The 26,561-nt window shown below is 44.1% G+C and overlaps 1 protein-coding gene across 3 annotated transcripts in view; it reads left to right on the top strand.

Annotated features, from left to right (window-relative positions):
• Nucleotides 1-26,561, top strand: part of CHL1 (cell adhesion molecule L1 like) — a 136,494-nt gene that overhangs the window by 50,854 nt on the left and 59,079 nt on the right. For all 3 annotated transcript variants that reach the window (XM_069736843.1, XM_069736841.1, XM_069736842.1), the window contains exons 2-7: nucleotides 4,173-4,335; nucleotides 18,556-18,664; nucleotides 19,531-19,721; nucleotides 21,498-21,620; nucleotides 22,186-22,356; nucleotides 26,097-26,211. In XM_069736843.1, the coding sequence (XP_069592944.1) occupies nucleotides 4,254-4,335; nucleotides 18,556-18,664; nucleotides 19,531-19,721; nucleotides 21,498-21,620; nucleotides 22,186-22,356; nucleotides 26,097-26,211 (791 nt within the window). In that variant the 5' untranslated portion in view covers nucleotides 4,173-4,253. The remainder of the gene's footprint in view (nucleotides 1-4,172; nucleotides 4,336-18,555; nucleotides 18,665-19,530; nucleotides 19,722-21,497; nucleotides 21,621-22,185; nucleotides 22,357-26,096; nucleotides 26,212-26,561) is intronic.

The raw sequence follows: 26,561 nt of genomic DNA, 5'->3' as shown, positions 1-26,561 counted from the left end.
GTGGGCAGACTTCACCCCCCATTACCCTAACCAAAAAGGGAGGGCGGGCGGGAGATTCCTCACTTGTCACGCAGGCACCTAAAATGGATGCCTGCGTGATGAGCGTGCCCCTTTTTATGTGCCCCCTCCCCGCAGTCCCATAGTTCCACCCCCTTCATTCAAAAAATGCCCCTTAAGCCACCCCTCGAATTCCGGTTAACCCTTACCTCTGTACCCTCTCTAAACTGCTCCAGCTCCCCAGGTGCCACGTAACCCCGTCATGGCGGCCTCCCCTTAAGTGCCGTGGGCCCCCCAGTACGGCCTTTCTGGATGTGCTCTGCGACTTCTACATTAGTCTTGTGGCTATTGTCCTGTGTGCACAGGTAGCACATAGATAAGGCCGGCCATGATCCTGTGGATAGAGTGGAACCCGCTGTTTAACCTTCCGGCAAAAAAAAGTCAAAGCAAAAGCCATAAATGTGATGTGAACACAGTTACACAACTTGTGATCCTGTTATGCATTTACATTGTTGGGCGACATACTCTGAAGAGTGAATCAGTGCAAGTGCTAACACGACTGGTATTTTACCCGCAGCTTTCATTTCCCACAATAATGAAAAACATTCACGTTCTCCATAAGTTAAAGGGGCATTTTTAATTAATTTGTCACAGTCCTAGTGCTGATTTAATATTAGAACTTGTACTCCAAAGTATCATACATAGGAAACGCTCTATTGTAGCCGGCTGCTCAAAGAAATATCAGATGGTTATAGTGCCATGGTAGATGTTAAGTCTACGGACAGAGTCTAAGCATTTCTTCTTCTACCCATTACCTTTGTCACATTTCTGTTGATTCATGTGCCCCAGAGCATATTACCACACCTACCGATCATTACTATGTTGTTTCCAAACTTATTATGTGTTGTAGTGCTAAAAGTAGTAATTTTCTGTATCCAACATTTCCTAATAACAAAGTTGTTAAAGTGGTATTCCCATCTCCAAGATCCTATCCCAATATGTAGTAGGTGTAATAATAATAATATTAGCAAATTCCTCCAATTAGGAATGTAAAGCAGTTTTTCTGATTCACTGTCTCTTTCCTTATGTGCAGACATTGCAGGACCTTAGGTATCCATGGTTGCAACCACTGATATAGTGGCAGTTAGCGAGTTGCTAATGGTGGTAACCATGGATACCTAAGGTCCTGGGATGCCTGCACATGAGAAAAGAGACATAGCGAATCAGAAAAACTATACTACATTTCTAATTCTAAAAACTTTTTTTTTTACCATCCTGGACCTCCAGGGGAACTGACCAGTGATGTTTCCACTTATTCCACCACTATTTTCTCCTGCTAGCATGGAGTCCTGTACTGAGCTGTACTTTTTACAGCATTTTCATTTAATAACGCAATACAATTTTTCTCATTTGTCCCACATTTCAATAGAATCTAATACAACAGACCCAGTATGGCTAAGATTCAGTAATAAGGTCGCTTTAATCAAGGAGCGGACAATTATAATAACAGCCACTGGCCCTTTAACGGCCGTCAAATAAACAGAAGAGAAAAACGCAACTTTGGTGCCAAATGCAATTGGCCAGAAGTTGAAAGTCATCATCATAAAGTACTTTGTGGCAACCAACTAGTTGGCCCATAGTATATCAATTACTAAGAATATGGGTTTGTGGTGCGTGAAAAGTCTCTTCGGTTTCCAAGGGTTTCCACAATGAGCTCCCGAATCTCTGAGTCTTCTTGCCAATGTGCCTCTTCTTTCGGCAGTTTTAACGCTTGGCATTCTAACAATTACTGAGTTTTACAAGTAATTACATCAATTAAAGGCTGAAACACTGGGGACAATTCCACAACTGTCACTGTTAAAATATTGGAACCTGTTTTTCAGGACACTGGACTTTAATACAAGTCATCCTCATTTATAAAAAAGAACTAGAGAAAATTACCAGGATCAAAAAAAAGAATCTACAAAGTCAATCCCTGCATGTGTTGCTGCTTTTGAACAGTCATGAGACATGGAGCGGCGGGGATTCAAACATATTTTTCGAGCACACTGAAGACACTCAGTTATCACCCGAGCATGCTCAGATAACACCTTATCCCAGCTCGTTTGCTCATCACTAGTAATTAACCTTTTTTTTAGATGATTAGGGTGTCAGTCTGCTCATAATTGTCTTACAACAGGCACATGAAAATAATAAACCTTAGTCAGAAAAATTTTGTGAGAAAGCGTTGTGGGCATGCTCAGTGACCTGTGCTGTGGCTACTGTGCAGGGAGGAGGAGGAGGAGGACGAGGAAGTAGGAGCGAGCATATCTGGCCCTAAATAAAGGAAAATTTGCAACAGAGATGTAATGTACGTGAAACTGACTTTTCGGTTTCCGAGCGTCAACTATTGTGGGAAATAAGATGTATCATGTTGGATTGTAAAATATCTTATTATTTTTTTCAAGCATTGTCAGATGCATCTTGCAGCAACCTGTCCTCGCTCCCTAAGGCAGGAAATCTGTATACATAACAATTCAATTTGTTCAAGTAAGGAGAAGGAAGTTCCAATCCCCAATGTTGGCAAAACTATACAATATTATGTGCCACATAAAAAACACAATATATTGTAAGAGTTTTCAAAGTCAAAATCTCTTGCTGCTGCTAAGGGCTTGAAGCAAGTGGATGTGGGAGGCCCCTAGGCCCCAGAAGACCCCTTTCAGACCTTTCTATGGTCTTACCTAAATCCTGCCCAGTACTGATAGCTGACTGCTAAAACATTACTTCTAAAGAGCCAGATAGAGTTAGGGCTTGTTCACACACTGTGTTTTTGCTGTGCTTTTTTCATGGGAAAAACGCAGCATTTACTAGTACCTGCAAAGTGAATGCGATTTCTGAAATCTCCTGCACGTGCTGATTATTATTTTCTTGTAGATTTGAACCTTTGTAGCATTTTTTTTTTCACATCTGCAGCATGTCAATTCTTTGTGCTTTTGCAGTGTTTTTCAACCATTCAAATGAATGGGGGAAAAGGAACATAAAATAAATTTAAAAAAGCAACAAAAATGCCCCTCTTTCAAGTAGTGTTTTTTTTCTGTCAAGACATTGTTTTTTTGGTGCAGAAAAATCTGCTGCAAATACTCGTGTGCACATAGCCTTAGTAAGGGCCGGCCCGGCGTCAGCACCCGGCGCACCCAGGCAAGTGCCGGGGCCCTGAGCAGGCTGGGGGCCCACTCGCCGTCGGAAACACTGGCGCACTATAGTGCCAGCCTCCACGAGTGGACCCCCCGCCTGCTTTGGGCCCCGGCACTTGTGATACTTACCTCTCCCGGTTCCAGCGCTGCAGCGTCTTCCATCCTCTGACTGTGACGTTCAGGTCAGAGGGCGTGATGATGTCACCAGTGCGCACCCTCTGCCTGAGCAGAGTGGACTGCTAGGTACAGTTTTGATAGAATCTCTGTTTAATCTGTTACAGATCTAGCAGTGCTCTGAATACAGAGCTGTGTATAAACCCGGCCCCACTCCTGATTAGAAGCTTACACTGTGAACTGTCAGAAAGCTGCCAATCAGTGGTGGGGGTGTGGTTACACAGATTAGCCTGCACAAGAGACCTGATCCTGCAGTGATAATCTCCTCCTGATAAAACCCTGATTGTAATGAAACTACAGCACGCAGTCTAATAAGTGACACATCCCTGGAATCAGGCTCTCTTGCTCTATATTACACTTCTTTCAGATAAAATGGCAAAAACCTGCTGAAATTAATACTACCCAAAAAATTTAAATATATATATATATATATATTTTGTAACATATCCATAGGAAATTTTGTTATAGATACGTTTTATTAAGGATAACTTAATTTATGGTGAGCACAACAGCAAATAATAGACATAAATATCCCCATAGTTGATTACCTACTGGTGAGCAGACTACCAAATTTGACTTAAGACGAGAAGAAAAAAACAACCACAAAGTTTCGGCTTTTCTCGACGCTCAGACGTACCACTCACCTACAGCCAACCCTTTGATGATTAAGCAGCTGACCCAACATAACAGTGAATACAGGGCTGATATAATAAGTAACCATACCTTATTACCAGCATCCGCCTGTGTAATATATGGTGACTTGCGGCTCTTTTGTGCCGTTAGTCTTTCATGCTGAATATAAACGATATCTATTGTCTCCCTCTGCAGGTGCAGCAATTGTCTAATGTGCCGTATGATTGACGGGTGGAAGAAAGGCAGCTACGATCAAACAGACTCATCGTAAAGAAGATGCTCTGTCTCTCCAGTAAAGTTGTTTTCTGCCTTCTGACATTTCTAAAATGTTTTAAGACTGTAGAAATACCACTTGAGGGTAAGTTGTTGCTCTCTTTTTATTTGATTTTTTTAATGGGTGTTTTCGGCAAAAACTTAATTAAAAAAAAATTGTATTTCCAATTTACTTTCACAAATGCCAGTGTTTCAGACTTTTTTTTAACTGTTGATGTAAATAATGGTTCAGACAATAGCACATAGGCTCCATTATAATCCCTAAAAGTGGATCCGTCACCATATTTCACAATGCAAACGGAATATATTATAAAATTGATATCTTATGCCTGATGATGCGTGTGTACTTACTTTGAAAATCCATCAACTCCATCATAGAATGGCTTTATAATCCATTATGGAGGTTTTACTCCGTCCATCAGGTCTGATTGACAGCTCCTCAGTGCCCCTCTTCCCTGCTGCTGCTGACATCTCACATTGCCCAGTACAAGCTGCTCACTGCAGGCTGGGTGAGCAAAGATTAAATACTTCTACTCTTTAGCTAGACTCATAAAATGCTAATTTAAATATCAAAATTATACTGCCATTATGACTTGGATTTCTAGAGTGAGGACATCAGGTTTAGATTTATTGAATAAAGTATGCAATTATTATAGTGAAATCTGGGCACAGATTTGCACTAAATGAACACATGAAAAATATTGGAGATATAATTTAATGTCAATCATTTGTATCCTATCTGACAAGGGATTATATGAACCCCTTCAGTGTGCAGCTGTATGAGAAAGCTGGCACCTAGCTCAGCCTCCAAGGCTGTGAATGACAGATATCCCACCTTGACCAGCTCAGAGCAGGACAAAGGCTTGCTTGCAATATAGAACCCTGCTGAAGCTGCAGACACCTTCTAGAACATTCTAGAAATATAACTCCATAAGGTGTAGGTGTAAGGTGTAGGTGGAGATACAGAGAATAGCTAGTAGAAACAAGATAGCAAAGCTGTGTTTAGTCTTAACGCGTAGCAGGGGCCCAGCCAGATCCAATGGCGTCAAACTGCCTCCCTAGGACCGTCTACAGATAGTGTCAGGTTGGTGCCGTTATACTGATTAAAATGATACCTTGGTTGATGAAATCTGTCTTGTGGTTCTTGTTTAATCTTTATTTTTAGTTTTGAGATAAGATTCTTATGCTTTGGGGTGAGCCTGTGGGGGGGGGGGGGGGGTCTTTATGTGGTGCTCTGCTTAGGTATTCATACTGACGGCTTATGACAGGTCACTGATCCCTCACTTACCTGCCCGTATTTTACATACTGATTATTATATTATATTAATAACCAGCTGAGGGAAATCAAACAGCTGGGGGCTGGTGTTATTATTCTGGGAAGAGGCTATTGTCCATGGATCTTTCCAGCTGTCTGTGTACCCTTTACTGGTTATGAAAGAGGGGGACCCCAAAAACATGACTTGGGTTCCCCCCTAAATTTAATACCCAGCAAAGGCTAAACAGACAGCTGCAGTCTGATATTAATAGACTGAGTAGGGGCCATGGATATTGGCCCCCTCCCAGACTAACAACATCAGTCCTCAGCCATCCCAGAAATGGCGCATCAATAAAATGTGCCAAATCTGGTCATTAGCTTTGGCTCTTTCCACTTGCCCGTGTGCGGTGGCAAGTAGGGTAATATTTGTGGGGTTGATGTCAGCTTTGTAATGTCGGCTGACATCAAGCCAAGGGGTTAGTAATGGAGAGGCATCTTTCAGACGATCCCATTACAAACCCTGTAAGTGTAAGTTAATAAACACAGAGAGTAAAGTCCTTTATTTGAAATAAAAACTCCCCAGCCCTCTTTCACCCATTTATTATTGTCCAAATGAAAAAAAAATCACAGTATTCTTTAACTACCCGCTAATAATCCGTATGTCCCACGAAGAGCTGAACTCAGCTACATCTAGATGCATTGCTGAGTGGTGACGGGATGCAACTGCTCAGCCCTGCATCCAGGATACACTAAGCTGAGTGTGAGAACACAGCTGCGTGTGACCGACGGTGACGTCATTAACCCCTTCCCGACCTTTGACGCCACGTAGGCGTCATGAAAGTCGGTGCCATTCCGACCCATGACGCCTATGTGGCGTCATGGAAAGATCGCGTCCCTGCAGGCCGGGTGAAAGGGTTAACTCCCATTTCACCCGATCTGCAGGGACAGGGGGAGTGGTAGTTTAGCCCAGGGGGGGGTGGCTTCACCCCCTCGTGGCTACGATCGCTCTGATTGGCTGTTGAAAGTGAAACTGCCAATCAGAGCGATTTGTAATATTTCACCTATTATAACGGGTGAAATATTACAATCCAGCCATGGCCGATGCTGAAATATCATCGGCCATGGCTGGAAATACTAATGTGCCCCCACCCCACCGATCCCCCCCCAGCCCCCCGATCTGGCCGGTACACTGCTCCGGCTCCCCTCCGTCCAGTGCTCCGCTCCCCCCCGTGCTCTTGTCCGCTCCCCCCGTGCTCCAATCACCCCCCCGTGCTCCGATCACCCCCCCTGCACTCCGATCCACCCCCCCCGGTGCTCCGTTCCACCCCCCGGTGCTCCGTTCCAGCCCCCCCCGTGCTCCGATCCACGCCCCCCGTTCTCCGTTCCACCCCTCCCGCGCTCCGATTCCCCCCCCGTGCTCCGGTCCCCCCCCCCCCCGTGGTCCCCCCCACCCCATCATACTTACCGATCCAGCCGGGGTCCCGTCTGTCTTCTCCCTGGGTGCCGCCATCTTCCAAAATGGCGGGCGCATGCGCAGTGCGCCTGCCGAATCTGCCGAATCTTCGTTCCAAAGTGCATTTTGATCACTGAGATAGGTTATATCTCAGTGATCAAAATAAAAAAAATAATAAATGACCCCCCCCCTTTGTCACCCCCATAGGTAGGGACAATAAAAAAATAAAGAAATTTTTTTTTTCCACTAATGTTAGAATAGGGTTAGGGTTAGGGGTAGGGTTAGGGTTAGGGGTAGGGTTAGGGTTAGGGGTAGGGTTAGGGCTAGGGTTAGGGCTAGGGGTAGGGTTAGGGGTAGGGTTAGGGGTAGGGTTAGGGTTAGGGTTAGGGCTAGGGTTAGGGTTTCGGTATGTGCACACGTATTCTGTTCCTCTGCGGATTTTTCCGCTGCGGATTTGATAAATCCGCAGTGCTAAACCGCTGCGGATTTATGGCAGATTTACCGCGTTTTTTTCTGCGCATTTCACTGCGGTTTTACAACTGCGATTTTCTATTGGAGCAGTTGTAAAACCGCTGCGGAATCCGCACAAAGAAGTGACATGCTGCGGAATGTAAACCGCTGCGTTTCCGTGCAGTTTTTCCGCAGCATGTGTACAGCGATTTTTGTTTCCCGTAGGTTTACATTGAACTGTAAACTCATGGGAAACTGCTGCGGATCCGCAGCGTTTTCCGCAGCGTGTGCACATACCTTTAGAATTAGGCCATGTGCACACGGTGCGGATTTGGCTGCGGATCCGCAGCAGTGTTCCATCAGGTTTACAGTACCATGTAAACATATGAAAAACCAAATCCGCTGTGCCCATGGTGCGGAAAATACCGCGCGGAAACGCTGCGTTGTATTTTCCGCAGCATGTCAATTCTTTGTGCGGATTCCGCAGCGTTTTACACCTGTTCCTCAATAGGAAACCGCAGGTGAAATCCGCACAAAAAACACTGGAAATCCGTGGAAAATCCGCAGGTAAAACGCAGTGCCTTTTACCCGTGGATTTTTCAAAAATGGTGCGGAAATATCTCACACGAATCCGCAACGTGGGCACATAGCCTTAGGGTTAGGGTTGGAATTAGGGTTGTGGTTAGGGTTAGGGTTAGGGGTGTGTTGGGGTTAGGGTTGTGGTTAGGGGTGTGTTGGGGTTAGGGTTGTGATTAGGGTTATGGCTACAGTTGGGATTAGAGTTAGGGGTGTGTTGGGGTTAGTGTTGGAGGTAGAATTGAGGGGTTACCACTGTTTAGGCACACCAGGGGTCTCCAAACGCAACATGGCGCCACCATTGATTCCAGCCAATCTCGTATTCAAAAAGTCAAATGGTGCTCCCTCACTTCCGAGCCCTGACGTGTGCCCAAACAGTGGTTTACCCCCACATATGGGGTACCAGCATACTCAGGACAAACTGCGCAACAATTACTGGGGTCCAATTTCTCCTGTTACCCTTGTGAATCTAAAAAAATGCTTGCTAAAACATAATTTTTGAGGAAAGAAAAATGATTTTTTATTTTCACGGCTCTGCGTTGTAAACGTCTGTGAAGCACTTGGGGGTTCAAAGTGCTCACCACATATCTAGATAAGTTCCTTGGGGGGTCTAGTTTCTAAAATGGGGTCACTTGTGGGGGTTTCTACTGTTCAGGCACACCAGGGGCTCTGCAAACGCAACGTGACACCCGCAGACCATTCCATCAAAGTCTGCATTTCAAAAGTCACTACTTCCCTTCTGAGCCCCGACGTGTGCCCAAACAGTGGTTTACCCCCACTCATGGGGTATCAGCGTACTCAGGAGAAACTGGACAACAACTTTTGGGGTCCAATTTCTCCTGTAACCCTTAGGAAAATAAAAAATTCTGGGCTAAATAATTATTTTTGAGGAAAGAAAACGTATTTATTATTTTCACGGCTCTGCATTATAAACTTCTATGAAGCGCTTGGGGGTTCAAAGTGCTCACCACACATCTAGATAAGTTCCTTTCGGGGTCTAGTTTCCAAAATGGGGTCACTTGTGGGGGGTTTCTACTGTTAAGCCACATCAGGGGCTCTGCAAACGCAACATGACGCCCACAGAGCATTCCATCAAAGTCTGCATTTCAAAACGTCACTACTTCACTTCCGAGCCTCGGCATGTGCCCAAACAGTGGTTTACCCCCACATATGGGGTATCAGCGTACTCAGGAGAAACTGGACAACAACTTTTGGGGTCCAATTTCTTCTGTAACCCTTGGGAAAATAAAAAATTCTGGGCTAAATTATAATTTTTGAGGAAAGAAAACGTATTTATTATTTTCACGGCTCTGCATTATAAACTTCTATGAAGCACTTGGGGGTTCAAAGTGCTCACCACACATCTAGATAAGTTCCTTTGGGGGTCTAGTTTCCAAAATGGGGTCACGTGTGGGGGGTTTCTACTGTTAAGCCACATCAGGGGCTCTGCAAACGCAACGTGACGCCCACAGAGCATTCCATCAAAGTCTGCATTTCAAAACGTCACTACTTCACTTCCGAGCCCCGGCATGTGCCCAAACAGTGATTTACCCCCACATATGGGGTATCAGCGTACTCAGGAGAAACTGGACAACAACTTTTGGGGTCAAATTTCTCCTGTTACCCTTGGGAAAATAAAAAATTGCAGGCTAAAAGATCATTTTTGAGAAAATAATTTTTTTTTTTTATTTTCATGGCTCTGCGGGTTCAAAGTCCTTACCACACATCTAGATTAGTTAATTGGGGGTTTAGTTTCCAAAATGGTGTCATTTCTGGGGGATCTCCAATGTTTAAGCACACAGGGGCTCTCCAAACGTGACATGGTGTCCGCTAATGATTGGAGCTAATTTTCCATTTAAAAAGCCAAATGGCGTGCCATCCCTTCCGAGCCCTGCCGTGCGCCCAAACAGTGGTTTACCCCCACATATGGGGTATCAGCGTACTCAGGACAAACTGGAAAACAATATTTGGGGTCCAATTTCTCCCATTATCTTTGGCAAAATAGGAAATTCCAGGCTAAAAAATCATTTTTGAGGAAAGAAAAATTATTTTTTATTTTCATGGCTCTGCGTTATAAACTTCTGTGAAGCACCTGGGGGTTTAAAGTGCTCAATATGCATCTAGATAAGTTCCTTGGGGGGTCTAGTTTCCAAAATGGGGTCACTTGTGGGGGAGCTCCAATGTTTAGGCACACAGGGGCTCTCCAAACGCGACATGGTGTCCGCTAACAATTGGAGCTAATTTTCCATTCAAAAAGTCAAATGGCGCGCCTTCCCTTCCGAGCCCTGCCGTGTGCCCAAACAGTGGTTTACCCCCACATATGAGGTATCGGCGTACCCGGGAGAAATTGCCCAACAAATTTTATGATCCATTTTATCCTACTGCCCATGTGAAAATGAAAAAATTGAGGCGAAAAGAATTTTTTTGTGAAAAAAAAGTACTTTTTCATTTTTACAGATCAATTTGTGAAGCACCTGAGGGTTTAAAGTGCTCACTAGGCATCTAAATAAGTTCCTTGGGGGGTCTAGTTTCCAAAATGGGGTCACTTGTGGGGGAGCGCCAATGTTTAGGCACACAGGAGCTATCCAAACGCGACATGGTGTCCGCTAACGATGGAAATAATTTTTCATTCAAAAAGTCAAATGGCGCTCCTTCCCTTCCGAGCCTTACCATGTGCCCAAACAGTGGTTTACCCCCACATGTGAGGTATTGGTGTACTCAGGAGAAATTGCCCAACACATTTTAGGATCCATTTTATCCTGTTGCCCATGTGAAAATGAAAAAATTGAGGCTAAAAGAATTTTTTTGTGAAAAAAAAGTACTTTTTCATTTTTACGGATCAATTTGTGAAGCACCTGGGGGTTCAAAGTGCTCACTATGCATCTAGATAAGTTCCTTGGGGCGTCTAGTTTCCAAAATGCGGTCACTTGTGGGGGAGCTCCAATTTTTAGGCACACGGGGGCTCTCCAAACGTGACATGGTGTCCGCTAAAGAGTGGAGCCAATTTTTGATTCAAAAAGTCAAATGGCGCTCCTTCCCTTCCAAGCCCTGCCGTGCGCCCAAACAGTGGTTTACCCCCACATATGAGGTATCAGCGTACTCAGGACAAATTGGACAACAACTTTCGTGGTTCAGTTTCTCCTTTTACCATTGGGAAAATAAAAAAATTGTTGCTAAAAGATAATTTTTGTGACTAAAAAGTTAAATGTTCATTTTTTCCTTCCATGTTGCTTCTGCTGCTGTGAAGCACCTGAAGGGTTAATAAACTTCTTGAATGTGGTTTTGAGTACCTTGAGGGGTGCAGTTTTTAGAATGGTGTCACTTTTGGGTATTTTCAGCCATATAGACCCCTCAAACTGACTTCGAATGTGAGGTGGTCCCTAAAAAAAATGGTTTTGTAAATTTCGTTGTAAAAATGACAAATCGCTGGTCAAATTTTAACCCTTATAACTTCCTAACAAAAAAAAATTTTGTTTCCAAAATTGTGCTGATGTAAAGTAAACATGTGGGAAATGTTATTTATTAACTATTTTGTGTCACATATCTCTCTGGTTTAACAGAATAAAAATTCAAAATGTGAAAATTGCGAAATTTTCAAAATTTTCGCCAAATTTCCGTTTTTATCACAAATAAACGCAGAATTTATTGACCTAAATTTACCACTAACATGAAGCCCAATATGTCACGAAAAAACAATCTCAGAACCGCTAGGATACGTTGAAGTGTTCCTGAGTTATTACCTCATAAAGGGACACTGGTCAGAATTGCAAAAAACGGCAAGGTCTTTAAGGTCAAAATAGGCTGGGTCATGAAGGGGTTAAAGTTACCAGTGGTCACAGGCAGTGCTTCTCACAACCCCACAACTATTACCCGACTTGCCACCGCACCAGGGCAAGTGGAAAGAGCAGAAGCTAAGCACCATAACTGGTGCATCTAATGGATGCGCCATTCCTGGGGAGCTGAGTGCTGATGTTAATAGTCTGGGAGGGGGCAATATCCATGGCCGCTATCCAGCCTATTAATATCAACTCGCAACTGTCTGTTTAGCCTGTGCAGCTTATTAAATTTAAGAGGGACTCAACATAATTTTTTTTAATGGGTACCCACTTTTTAATAACCAGTAAAGGCTGTGCAGGCAGCTGGAAGATGTTATTAATAAGCTGGGAAGATCCATGGATAGTGGCGGCTTCCCAGAATAATAAAACCAGAAACCAGCTGTCTGCTTTCCCTCAGCTGGTTAAGAAAAATGAGGGGGACCCAACGCCATTTTTTTCTTTTATTCATTAATTAGCTAATACATATACAGTATTAGATACACACAAAGCACTGATTATATCTCACTGACATATTTCTATCTACATCGGAATTTAAGATTCTTTTATAACTTAGAAAACTAGCTTCAAATGACATAGAGAATGACAGTATGTAAAAGCCGATGTTAAAAATGCAATGCATATACAGTAGATTGACTACTCAAGTCATACGGACACTAGGTGAGAAAAATCGCATTGTACTCATATGACAATCAAATGACACTCGTCCTACTTTTCAGGAACAACATTGGAGCGATTTTATTTAGGCTGATGAATGGGAGCCCTAAAATGTACATTTTCGTCATAGGTCATTAGGCAAAGTATAAAGCTGGCTCAGAAACTGATCCTGCTTCATATCAGGCAGACGCCGGCTGTGTTACATAGATGAACGATTCTAGTTGGTCATGCACAGGTCCTGGCAGGCATCATCAGCACCACTCGCCTCTCGGCACAGGAGCAAACGTTTGTCTTCAATTTCAAGCGTCAAGTCTCCTTCCTAAAACAAACCAGCTGTATATTTTTCAATCAGGATGTTGCTGTTTACTTCACATTTCACTCCTTTTATTAGGCATACATAATACGTTGCCATTATTATCACTCACCTAGGTTTATAATCTTTTGTATTACTCACTTCCTATTAGGTAAACATACTCAGGAGAGTTTATGACCAGGCCCTCCAAAATTGCAGACAAAGCTTTTATGCTTCTCACAATGAGCAGATCACAGATTTATAATATGTGATTATTTATATGAGCCATTTACATTTGATGCCATCAGACATTATCCTGAGTGATCTTCATCTGTACAAAGCCAAAGCTAGCAACAAGGGGCGTACATAGCCCCTATACAGTATGATAAATGTCAGCACACACGATATGATACCCCACATTGATTCTCCCACTTAATTTGTCCCTAGAGTACCCCACATGTACAGTATGACAACCCCAGAGCAAGTCCCACAGTACATGCCCCACAGTGAGAACCCTCCTAGTGTGATTTCCCTACAGTCCCTCACATAGTATGATGGGCCAAACACTATGATGACTGTGGCCCAAATAGCATGATGGCCCCCACAGTTACCCACACAGTATAATGGCTCCCATAGACCCTCCCACTCTATTATGGCCCCATAAACTCTCACACAGAATGATTGCTCCAACAAACCTTCACAGAATATAATGGCCCTACGGATTCTCACACAGTATGATGGCCCCATGGTTCCCACATACAGCATAATGGCCCTCACATTCCCCTCAGACAGTATGATGACCCCACAGTTCCCACATATAGTATGATGGCCCTCACATTACCCTCACACAGTATCATTGCCCCACAGTTCCTACATACAGTATGATGGCCCTCACATTGCCTTCACATTGGGGCCATCATACTGTGTGAGGGCACAGTTCCCACATACAGTATGATGGCCCTCACATTCCCCTCACACAGTATGATGGCCACACAGTTCCCACATATAGTATGATGGCCCTCACATTACCCTCACACAGTATAATGACCCCACAATTCCCACATACAGTATGATGGCCCTCACATTACCCTCACACAGTATTATGGTCCCACAGTTCCTACATACAGTATGATGGCCCTCATATTACCCTCACACAGTATGATGGCCCCACAGTTCCCACACACAGTTTGATGGCCCTCACATTCCGCTCACACGGCATGATGGCCCCACAGTTCCCACATACAGTATGATGGCCCACACATTACCCTCACACAGTATGATGGCCCCACAGTTCCCACACACAGTTTGATGGCCCTCACATTCCGCTCACACGGCATGATGGCCCCACAGTTCCCACATATAGTATGATGGCCCTCACATTACCCTCACACAGTATGATGGCCCCACAGTTCCCACATACAGTATGATGGCCCTCACATTACCCTCAGACAGTATGATGGCCCGACAGTTCCCATATACAGTATGATAGCCTTCACATTACCCTCACACACACACAGTATTATGGTCCCACAGTTCCTACATACAGTATGATGGCCCTCACACAGTATTATGGTCCCACAGTTCCTACATACAGTATGATGGCCCTCACATTACCCTCACACAGTATTATGGTCCCACAGTTCCTACATACAGTATGATGGCCCTCACATTGCCTTCACATTGGGGCCATCATACTGTGTGAGGGCACAGTTCCCACATACAGTATGATGGCCCTCACATTCCCCTCACACAGTATGATGGCCACACAGTTCCCACATATAGTATGATGGCCCTCACATTACCCTCACACAGTATAATGACCCCACAATTCCCACATACAGTATGATGGCCCTCACATTACCCTCACACAGTATTATGGTCCCACAGTTCCTACATACAGTATGATGGCCCTCACATTACCCTCACACAGTATGATGGCCCCACAGTTCCCACACAGTTTGATGGCCCTCACATTCCGCTCACACGGCATGATGGCCCCACAGTTCCCACATACAGTATGATGGCCCTCACATTACCCTCACACAGTATGATGGCCCCACAGTTCCCATATACAGTATGATAGCCTTCACATTACCCTCACACACACACGGTATTATGGTCCCACAGTTCCTACATACAGTATGATGACCCTCACATTACCCTCACACAGTATTATGGTCCCACAGTTCCTACATACAGTATGATGGCCCTCACATTACCCTCACACAGTATTATGGTCCCACAGTTCCTACATACAGTATGATGGCCCTCACATTACCCTCACACAGTATTATGGTCCCACAGTTCCTACATACAGTATGATGGCCCTCACATTACCCTCACACAGTATTATGGTCCCACAGTTCCTATATACAGTATGATGGCCCTCACATTACCCTCACACAGTATGATGGCCCAACAGTTCCCACACACAGCTTGATGGCCCTCACATTCCGCTCACATGGTATGATGGCCCCACAGTTCCCACATACAGTATGATGGCACTCACATTACCCTCACACAGTATGATGAACCCACAGTTCCTACATACAGTATGATGGCACTCAACTTACCCTCACACAGTATGATGTCTGTAAACTAGTGCTTGGCTGAAAGTTATTTAAGGTGTATGAGAATCTTTAGGATTTATCATCAATAGAGCACTAGAAACCCTCAACACCTCCACCGTTCAGGTTTTCAACAAGGGATATGCCATAGCAGTATGGTGTATAACTCCACAAAGCACAACTGAGAACAGACCAGATAGAAAATAGATTTCTAGTCATGGGTAGTAGAGGCTGGTGTGATAAGAAAGCATAATATATTTACATTGCTCTGAATGTCTAGGAAATGTCACTTAGGCTACGTTCACATTTGCGTTGCGTCGGGCGCAGGTTTGGCGACGCATAGCGACGCATGCGTCATGCGCCCCTATATTTAACATGGGGGCGCATGGACGTGCGTTGTCTTGCGTTTTGTGACGCATGCGTCATTTTTGGCGCAAGCGTCAGGGCGCAGAGGACGCAGCAAGTTGCATTTTTTTTGCGTCCAAAATCAAGCCAAAAATGGATGCATGCGTCACAAAATAATGCGTTTTTGCGTGCGTTTCACATCCGTCGTGCTTTGCGGCGACGATGCTGCGTCCAAAGACGCAAATGTGAACGTAGCCTTAAAGGGTTGTTCTCATGATCCTATCTTCAGGAGCACACCACTCCCTTGCCTTCTGGTTCCATGCTTGCAAAGGGACTCTTGAAAATTGACATTGGGCCAACAGCATGGCTGAGCAGTTCCCTAACTGATGTTGCAAAGGAAAAGCAGAGATAGCTTTGCCTTTGTAACAACAGAGGAGCACAGGGACACTGGAGCAGAGCAGTGTCTACAAGTTCTAAACTAAAGCAAAGAGCTTGCAAGTGTATGATGTTTATCAAGGAAACTAGCCTCCTCTGATTATAGTGGTGGCCAGCATCCTAGGCTAGGGGCGTACACAATAGAATTAAAAATCTCTCCATTCTTGAGAACGGAGAGGATTTTCAATAAATGGTAAATTGAAAAGTTGATTGTTTTTACAAGTAGTTTGTAATTTAACTCATTTATGATTATGAGAAACACCCAATTGAAAGGGTTTTCTATTCCCAATTTACAAAATCTGTGCCCACTTAGATGATAGATTCCCATCAATGACCAAATAGAATAAACAATCACTAATCACTTGGGTATAATTCTCAACAATTCACATTCTGAGCTCATATTTACAGCAGGAGTGCGCAACCTGCAGCCCGGGGGCCAAATGCAGCCCACGATGCCATTCTGTGTGGCCCCCAACCATATGGACAGAAAAAATGGCACATGGTGTAGACTGTTGTGAATTCTGCTCTTGGGCTCCCTCCGGTGGTTATGAGTGGTAGTGCTGCTGTCTTTGGATCGCAGCATTTATCAGGTGTGTCCACTTATTGCAATTTGGACTGGGCTATTTAGTCTTGCTTGATCCTTTAGTCTGTGCCAGTTGACCATTGTTTTTGGAGGATTCACATCCATACCTGGTCTCTCCTGTTTTGCTGTTCATTTCAACAAAGATAAGTTCTGGCTTTGTTTTTGCTGTCCACATGCTGTGGACCTTATAGTTCAGTGCATTTTCATGTTTTGTCTTGTCCAGCTTTGTCTGTGAAGGATTTTTTGCAGCCAAGCTGTGTCTCTGGAGATGCAGATATACCCTCCATGTCTTTAGTCAGATGTGGAGATTTGTATTTTCTGTGGTGGATATTTTCTAGTGTTTTAATACTGACCGCATAGTACTTTGTCCTATTCTTTCTTTTTAGCTAGAATGGCCTCCTTTGCTAAATCCTGATTTCAGTCTGCGTATGTCATTTCCCTCTCCTCTCACAGTCAATATTTGTGGGGGGCTGTCTATCCTTTGGGGATTTTCTCTGAGGCAAGATAGTTTTCCCGTTTCTATCTTTAGGGGAAGTTAGTTCTTAGGCTGTGTCGAGGTGTCTAGGGAGTGTTAGGTACATCCCCTGGCTACTTCTAGTTGCGGTGCTAAGTTCAGGGTCTGCGGTCAGTACAGGGACCACCTTCTCCAGAGTACGTCTCATGCTGCTCCTAGGCCACCAGATCATAACAGTAGACATCTCTGGAGGTCTCATACATCAGGAGAATGGGGTCGCATCACCCGTTTGGCACTCTAGAAAGGAGTATGTGACTTAGATAGGTGGCCTCCATGTCTATGAGAACATTAGCCAGTAAGTAAAAAAAAAAAAATCTACTGTAGAGAGCCATGTGTATGCATGACCGCTTCCGCTTGAGAGCCTGTTCACACAGCTTTTTACGAGGATTTAGAAGCTGATTTTATTGCAAATCCACATAAAAAATCCTTCAAATATTTTTGAATAATCTTCCTATTAGTTTTACTACTAAATGGGTGCAAAGTAAGTAACAGAATTTTTTCCCATTAAAATCAATCTGAAACTTATTCAGTATTTGACTCGTCAAAAATCTCAGTGTGAACGTACCGTTAGAGTGCTGATTTTTGGAGGTAAGAGTCCTGTAAGTAGAATTTGTCCCTATTGGACATATACCCCTTTAATTGTTAGTGCAGCCCACCGGTTGGTTCAGTATAACAATGTGGCCCTTGGACAAAAAAAAACTTTCACACCCCTGATTTACAGTTTTCCATCATCGTCGGGAAATCATATTTCAAATTTAATTGTTCATTATGAAAACTGATGTGGAGACCATGTAAGTTTCCTACTGTTATTCATAAATATGTAGAGACCTGTCCTAGATCCGAGACGTAGACATGTACTGATCTGAGGATCGGCACCTTTAGTAGTTCGAGAAATATGAATGAATTTGACGTGTGCAAACATGGCACAAAAGTACAAAAAGATGCAAATGTATCACCCTCCATAAAAAAAAGAGTTTATTAGACATACTCATAAATGATGCATATTTTGTCTTAACTATTTCCAGGGTAACATTGTATTTAACAAGTCTAACCCTTTAGTGACGGAGCCAATTTTTTAAAATCTGACCATTGTCACTTTATGTGGTAATAACTCTGAAACACTTGTACAAATTCCAGTGATTTTGAGACTGTCTTTTCGTGACACATGATACTTTAGGATAATGGTAAATTTAGGTTGATATGTTTTGTATTAGATAGATAGATAGATAGATAGATAGATAGATAGATAGATAGATAGATAGATAGATAGATAGATAGATAGATAGATAGGTGGATGCCTATTGTTGGATATGGCTTTAACTTTCCTAAACCCTGTTCCTTACAGTGGAGCAATTGCCAACAATTGTTGAAGTCACCCAAGGTATCCAAGTTGCTTTTCCTGTAGGAGAAGAGTTTACCATCAAATGTAAAGCTAAAGGAAACCCAGCCCCAGAGTAAGTTCTGTTTTTACCATTTTTAGGTGATCACAAATGTTGCTGATTGAGAAAGAAAGCCCAACCACGTACACAATGGAAAAAAGAAATAGACAAAGATTAACAAACCTTAAAAGGAACCTTTCATGTTCTAAATGCCTCTCAGTACCATGTAAGTCATAATACTTGCATGCCCAACATAATGCCCTCCTCTAACGGAGGACGTTTCTCCTTGTGGAGACTGCCAAGTTGGCGTAAGGAGACTTATAGGCTTACAATGCTCCTATTCATGGCTTATAAGTCTGTCTGCAAATGGCTTGCCTGGTTTGGCTTTTTATCATATGTCATGTGACAAGGCTGATTAAAGGGTTAATATTGTCTCTCAAGTTTGCTACTCCAATTGGTGGTGCTGAGTCGAAGACCTCTTCCGTCCCGAAGAGGATATTTTAAGCATGGTAATGTAGCGCTATGTATCTCAGCACATCACAGAAAAATGCTTTAAATTTTTTGGGACCCGCTATGTAAACTACCAGATTGCAGACAGGTAGAAGCAACTGGATCTCAGAACAGTCAAGTTTGAGCACCTGGGATCATGTCCACCTGGGTTGGATTGATGGAAAATTGCAAATCGGATGCAAGTGAAGTTGAACAGTGTTCAATCCATCAAGCAAACCTTGGGGGCAGTGATTACAGACACTCAAGCTTGACTGTTTTGGGGGCTTATGCCTCCCACTTGGCTGGATGTTAGTAATTTACGATAGAAGGTGGCCAGTCCAGTGCTGTGGTCAGTGTCAGTAATCTTTTGTTCAGTATCAGAACTGGTTTTAGTGTCTTGTTATAATTTTGTATGTAAAATATAACATTTCTTTGATTTTTCTTTATATTAGATATCACTGGATGAAGAATGGGCATCCATATAATCCCTTTACAGACCAAAATGTCAGGACTGTGAAGGACTCCGGCTCATTTACTATCTATAATGATGGTGACATTTTATCCTACAATGGAACATACCGATGCTATGCCAAAAATAACTTAGGAGCCGCCGTATCGGAAGAGACCATTTTTCTCGTTCCCGGTACGTTACAGGACAGCGGCTCTTTGTATTTATTAAGGCCTAAAATCAACCTTCTCAATGTATTTCTACTAGTTACTCAAAGGCCAGAACATGGTTGTGCCTGGCTCTCACCATTTGTCATTTGTCCATGCCAAAAGTTTTAAAAATGACCTTTATATTAAAATGTATCTCTAAAACCCTTTAGAAGATTGAAATAACTCCAAAAGGAGTTGGTTATGTTGAAACTACAACCTCAATTGTTTCTCTGTACTCCGGCTTGTAGAGGGGCTCCCAAAGTAATAGACCCTAATAGGGCTTATTGATCTAGCCACAAAAATGGGTGTCTATAATATGCTTATTCAAAACGGTTCTGTCACGCAGGCACTGTACGTGGCCACTTGGCAGCTTCAATATGGCTACCACAAACAGGCTTGGGCCAAACTACTCCTTTTCCCAGAACCCAGGGGTTGTCCTGACCTTCACCTTTTAACCACTGTACAGGGATCTGAATTAAACAGGGGTCCCTGGGCTAGGGCCACGGAGTCAGCTGCTAGTCGGTGGTGCAAGCTAACAAAAAGGATAGTCAGATGGCTGATTCAGATCTAGGAGGTATGGGAGATAGAAAATCGTCAAGAAGAAGAAACATCAATAAACTAGCCGAGGTTAGGGAACAGAATAAATCGGGATGCAACACCAGATGCACAGAACACAAGTAAAACCAGGTAGCACAAAAATTGACTGGTAGTGGGAATTGGCTCTCATGGGTTTACATGGTGAACAACCCCACCCAGTGCTTACAACAGGAAGAAGCTGAAACAGGAATAACCCCATAGCTTCTGGGCTAGCAGAGCTGCAAGTCTCAGGAATAACCCTATAGCTTCTGGGCTAGCAGAGCTACAAGTCTCAGGAATAACCCTATAGCTTCTGGGCTAGCAGAGCTACAAGTCTCAGGAATAACCCTATAGCTTCTGGGCTAGCAGAGCTACAAGTCTCAGGAATAACCCTATAGCTTCTGGGCTAGCAGAGCTACAAGTCTCAGGAATAACCCTATAGCTTCTGGGCTAGCAGAGCTACAAGTCTCAGGAATAACCCTATAGCTTCTGGGCTAGCAGAGCTACAAGTCTCAGGAATAACCCCATAGCTTCTGGGCTAGCAGAGCTACAAGTCTCAGGAATAACCCTATAGCTTCTGGGCTAGCAGAGCTACAAGTCTCAGGAATAACCCTATAGCTTCTGGGCTAGCAGAGCTACAAGTTTCAGGAATAACCCCATAGCTTCTGGGTTAGCAGAACTACAAGTCTCAGGAATAAAATAGGATTGATGCTGTCAAGCATCACCTGCAAGAAAGGCTAAGCTCCACCTAGAGACTGAAGCAGAAACCGGCACAGATGTTACAGGTCCTTGCCTAAATTCAAAGATTGTACATTTTGTGATTTCTTAAAGGGTAACTATCGTTTTAATTTATATTTCAGAAATCAATAGTGCATAGGAAATTCAGCAACTTTGTAATATATCTTATCAGAGGATTTTGCTTCTTTCTCCTCCTGGACTGATCTTTCAAATTCAATTTACCAGTAAAATCTGTATTCAGTCAAGACAGACTTTAGCATTACTAGGATTGGAGATGACAGTTGCTGCTCGTGAGAATCTATGGAGAAGGGAGGAGCTAGAGACAGACACAGACATTCTGTTACAAGTTCTTCTGAAGCGACAGCTGCATTTTAATAATGTCAGAAGTTCCATCAGTTGACTGTTAAACAATAAACAGGAGCTGTGATATATTTTCCTTCATTTTTAGGAGTCCCCAGATTTCCCAAAGAAGATCTCCCACCTGTAGAACTAGAAGAGGGGGATTCGTTGGTTTTAAATTGTGACCCTCCTCCTGGTATCTCTCCAGTCAGTGTTGTTTGGATGACACAAGGTACGTGTATACAGTCAATGTAAAACCTTCACGATAAGACTAGTCTGCGCTTGTATTGTATTTCTTTCTGTTTCTTGTTTCATATGGTTTAGAGGGAATCTATCAGCAGGTTTTTGCTATGTAATCTGATGGCAGCATGAGATAGGGGCTGAGACACTGATTTCGGTGATGTGTTATTAGGCTGTGTGCTGTTTGTTTAATACAAATGATGTTTTATCAGCAGGAGATTATCACTGCCTGGATTGGTACCTCTGTGAGACCTGGTCCAACCACACCTCCAGCGCTGATAAGCAGCTGACTGTCAATAGACAATAGAGAGCCTGGTGTGAGCTTTGCTACATGCTACATCTCAAAACTCTTGATTCTGTCAGAACTGCTGCACCCAGTAAACTAAGTGATACATCACTGAAATCAGGGTCTGTTTGCCTACATCATGATGCTCTCAGATGAGGTAACAAAAATCTGGTGACAGATTCCCTTTAAAAAAACAACAAGATAGACATATAAGGTTTTCAATCCTAATATCGTATTACAGGTGTTTCTTTTCAATTTACTTTTGTTCTAGATTTACGGCAAATCCCTCTGAGCAAGCGCGTGTCTGTGGGCCTTGACGGAAAGTTATATTTTTCACATGTTGTTCAGACGGACAGCAAGATAGATTACTTCTGTGTTGCTGTATATTCCAGGATCAGACATATGTCACAGAGAATACCTGTAAAGCTCAGCATAAATCAGAGTAAGATATTCTTTCTTATCTATCACAGTCGGGACGTTGGTTGGTTACTTAGGGTGGTGATTTGAAGGGGTGTGGGATGATGGGGAGTGTTACGGTATTGTGTTTGAGCTGCTGATAGCGATTTATGTGTCGGATGCTAGGTGTCATTAACACACACAACACAGTAGAAGACTATAATTACTGTAGCCCTTTACTTCCACCCTGTTGCAGGCGGAGATGGATGTGATTAAAGCAGCCTCAGTGCTGATTCAAGCAGTCTTTGTTGTGGGGCAAAGGAAAAAGAAAAACAAATTATTATTTTTACATCCCACAGCTTTCATGCTGAACTTCACAGACTGAGGCCATGTTCACACGATCCTTTTTTTCATGCGGAATTGCCGCGATTTTCCCGCTGCGGGTCCGCAGCTGTTTTCCATGCAGGGTACATTACATTGTACCCTATGGAAAACAGGAACTGCTGTGCCCACAATGCGGAAAATCAAAAAAAAAAAAAACGCGCTGAATAGCTGCGGGAAAAAAGAAGTACCATGTCACTTCTTTTTTCGGAGCCGCAGCGGTTCTGCACCCATTGACCTCCATTGTGAGGTCAAACCCGCAGTAAAACCCGCAGATGAAAAAAATATCTGCGGGTTTTACTGCGGTTTGTGGTGCCGAACCGCTGCAGCAGGAAGTGCGGGGAAGCGGGCGGAAGTGCGTGGGCGGAGTGTGGCTGCCCCCCCGTGCTCCGATCCCGCCCCCCCGTGCTCCAATCCCACCGCCCCGTGCTCCGATGCCCACCCCCAGTGCTCCGATGCCCCCCCCCCCGTGCCCTAATCTCCCCCCCTTATACTTACCCGGCGTCCCGGTGTCTGTCCGGCCGTCTTCTCCCTGGGCGCAGCCATCTTGCAAAATGGCGGGCGCATGCGCAGTGCGCCCGCCGAATCTGCCGGCCGGCAGATTCGTTCCAAAGTGCATTTTGATCACTGAGATATAACCTATCTCAGTGATCAAAATAAAAAAAAATAGTAAATGACACCCCCCCCCCCCCCCTTTGTCACCCCCATAGGTAGGGACAATAAAAAAAAATTAAGAATTTTTTTTTTTTCCACTAAGGTTAGAATAGGGTTAGGGGTAGGGTTAGGGGTAGGGTTAGGGTTAGGGGTAGGGTTAGGGGTAGGGTTAGGGGTAGGGTTAGGGGTAGGGGTAGGGTTAGGGGTAGGGTTAGGGTTAGGGGTAGGGTTAGGGGTAGGGTTAGGGGTAGGGTTAGGGGTAGGGTTAGGGTTAGGGGTAGGGGTAGGGTTAGGGGTAGGGGTAGGGTTAGGGTTAGGGGTACGGTTAGGGGTAGGGTTAGGGTATTTTCAGCCATTTTAACTGCATAGAAAACTGCATAAAAAAAAGGATCAAAAAAAGGATCAAAAAAAGGATCAAAAAAAGGATCAAAAAACGCATCAAAAAAGGACAAAAAAGGACCAAAAAAAGGACCTGCGTTTTCTGCCAAGAGCTGCAGTTTTTTAAAAAACAGTCCTGAAAAAAAAAGGATGGAAATCAGGAACGTGTGAACATACCCTGAAAGTATTTACGCACATTCTTAAACCCCTTAGCACCAACAAAGCTTGTCCCATCAGTGTACTGAATAATAAGAAACTGTCTCCTGCACGCCCCAGAGGATCCTGTGATCCACGCCCACGCCTTGCTGAAGACCATAAAAAATAACTAACTACTGGAGCATTCATCAAATTAAACATTTGTGAAAAGGTAGATACACTGACACCCAAGGATCATGCTTTTACAATATAACAGAGGTGGGTATTTAATTTTATCAAAGAACCACATGAGAGACTGTTGTGGTGTGCTGAACTATCAGGGTGAACTTAATTCTGCTCAATATTGTTATTATTATTCTTCTTATTACTTAACATTGATCAGAATTATGTATGTTGACCATCAGCTACCTGTAGCACTTAATCAAAATCATATAATCTATTGCTTTTAATAACGTTTATAAATCATACTGCGCCTGTTATTCAGCCTTAATTATTTATACTAAGTATATATTTACCTTGGCCAAGAGCTCCTGCCACAAATTTTGATGTCCCCACAGTTACCACACAGTATTATGCCCCCGCAGTCACCCATCACACAAAATATGATGCCCCTCCTAACACCCACACAGTCTGATGCTCCCACACCTGCCCTACAGTATGGTGTTCCCAACATACAATATGATGACCCCACAACTTCACCAAATAATGTATGATGGCCCCTACAGTTTCCCCACAAATATTATGATACCCCCATAGCCCCACACACAGATTGATAAGTCCAACATCCCTTCACAAAATATGATGGCCACAATTTTTCCCTGACATACACAGTATGAGGCCCCACACAGTTCCCCTAGCACAGTATGGTGATCCACACAACTCAACCAACACCCACAGCCCCCTACACAGTAGGATGTCATTCAGAGCCCCCACACAGTATGATAGTCTCCACAGCCCCCCACACACAGTATGAGGGCCCCTATATGCCCCCACACACAGTATGAGGGCCCCTATATGTCCCCATACACAGTATGAGGGCCCCTATATGCCCCCACACACACAGTATGAGGGCCCCTATATGCCCCCACACACAGTATGAGGGCCCCTATATGCCCCCACACACAGCATGAGGGCCCCTATATGCCCCCATACACAGTATGAGGGCCCTTATATGCCCCCACACACAGTATGAGGGCCCCTATATGCCCCCACACACAGTATGAGGGCCCCTCTATGCCCCCACACACAGTATGAGGGCCCCTATATGCCCCACACACAGTATGAGGGCCCCTATATGCCCCCATACACAGCATAAGGGCCCCTATATGCCCCCATACACAGCATGAGGGCCCCTATATGCCCCCACACACAGCATGAGGCCCCTATATGCCCCCACACACAGTATGAGGGCCCCTATATGCCCCCACACACAGTATGAGGGCCCCTCTATGCCCCCACACACAGTATGAGGGCCACTATATGCCCCACACACAGTATGAGGGCCCCTATATGCCCCCATACACAGCATAAGGGCCCCTATATGCCCCCATACACAGCATGAGGGCCCCTATATGCCCCCACACACAGCATGAGGCTCCTATATGCCCCCACACACAGTATGAGGGCCCCTATATGCCCCCACACACAGTATGAGGGCCCCTATATGCCCCCACACACAGTATAATGGCCCAGTTTCATCCCTACAAGTACAGACTGACAGTTTGATGGCTCCATACAATGGGATGTCCCCACACAATATGATGGCCCCCACAATTTCCCCCAAGTACTGACTGACAATTTAAAAATAAAATCTGCTCGCTTAGCCCCATTTCTCCAATGCACTGCTCTGGTCTGTTCATTGGGTACATTGAGGCTGCGCGCAGCAGGCACGATCTAGTAACATCGTCATGCATACTGTTTTGAGACTCAGACGCGCAAGCTGAATGGCAGAGGAGGGAGCCAACAGCTCCCTGTTCCACCATTGTATTCAAAAGTATCTACATCCCGTCCATGCAAATATAGTTGAAATTCAGACTCCGGGGCAGGGGCAGGGGGTGCATTGCTCCCAGCACTTTGGATGTCCCAAACTGTGGCCCGGACAAGGACAGTTAAAGGGCAGGATATAGACCACAGGCTACACTCAGCAATTGTTCAGCACCCCAGAAAATACCTTCCTAAATTTTAAGTATTTTATTTAACAATGTGTAATATTTTCAGGCAATATAATAAAAAACCGAAAACCAAACATATTAACAACCCAAGGAGGAGTGGATAAGCCTATTATTGTGCTGAAAGGTGAAGTACTACAGCTGGAATGCATCGCTGAAGGATTGTAAGTAAAATATTTGTATCACAGACTTAAAGGGGGTTGTCTGGTCTAAAGATACAAGTCTGCAGCCACTCTGTGTGACTTGCGATTCCTCAAATCGCATGCTCTGCGAGGATTCTCCGATACCGGCACCAATATGCATACTCCCAGCCACATTCCGACTAGACTGTTTCCGGCCTCACTCAATACACTTGCCCTGAGCGAGGCCATGCATAACTAGTCAGAATGTGGCCAGGAATATGCAAATCACATACTTTCGGTCACATGACTGCAGCTCCTGGTGCCGGGACCAAAGAATCCTCACAGCACACAGTGCACGTGATGTGAGGATTCACAAGTCTGCAGTCATACAG

This window comes from Ranitomeya imitator, chromosome 8 (assembly GCF_032444005.1).
Source record: "Ranitomeya imitator isolate aRanImi1 chromosome 8, aRanImi1.pri, whole genome shotgun sequence".
Lineage (NCBI taxonomy): Eukaryota > Metazoa > Chordata > Amphibia > Anura > Dendrobatidae > Ranitomeya > Ranitomeya imitator.
This window is presented reverse-complemented; position numbering and strand designations above follow the sequence as displayed.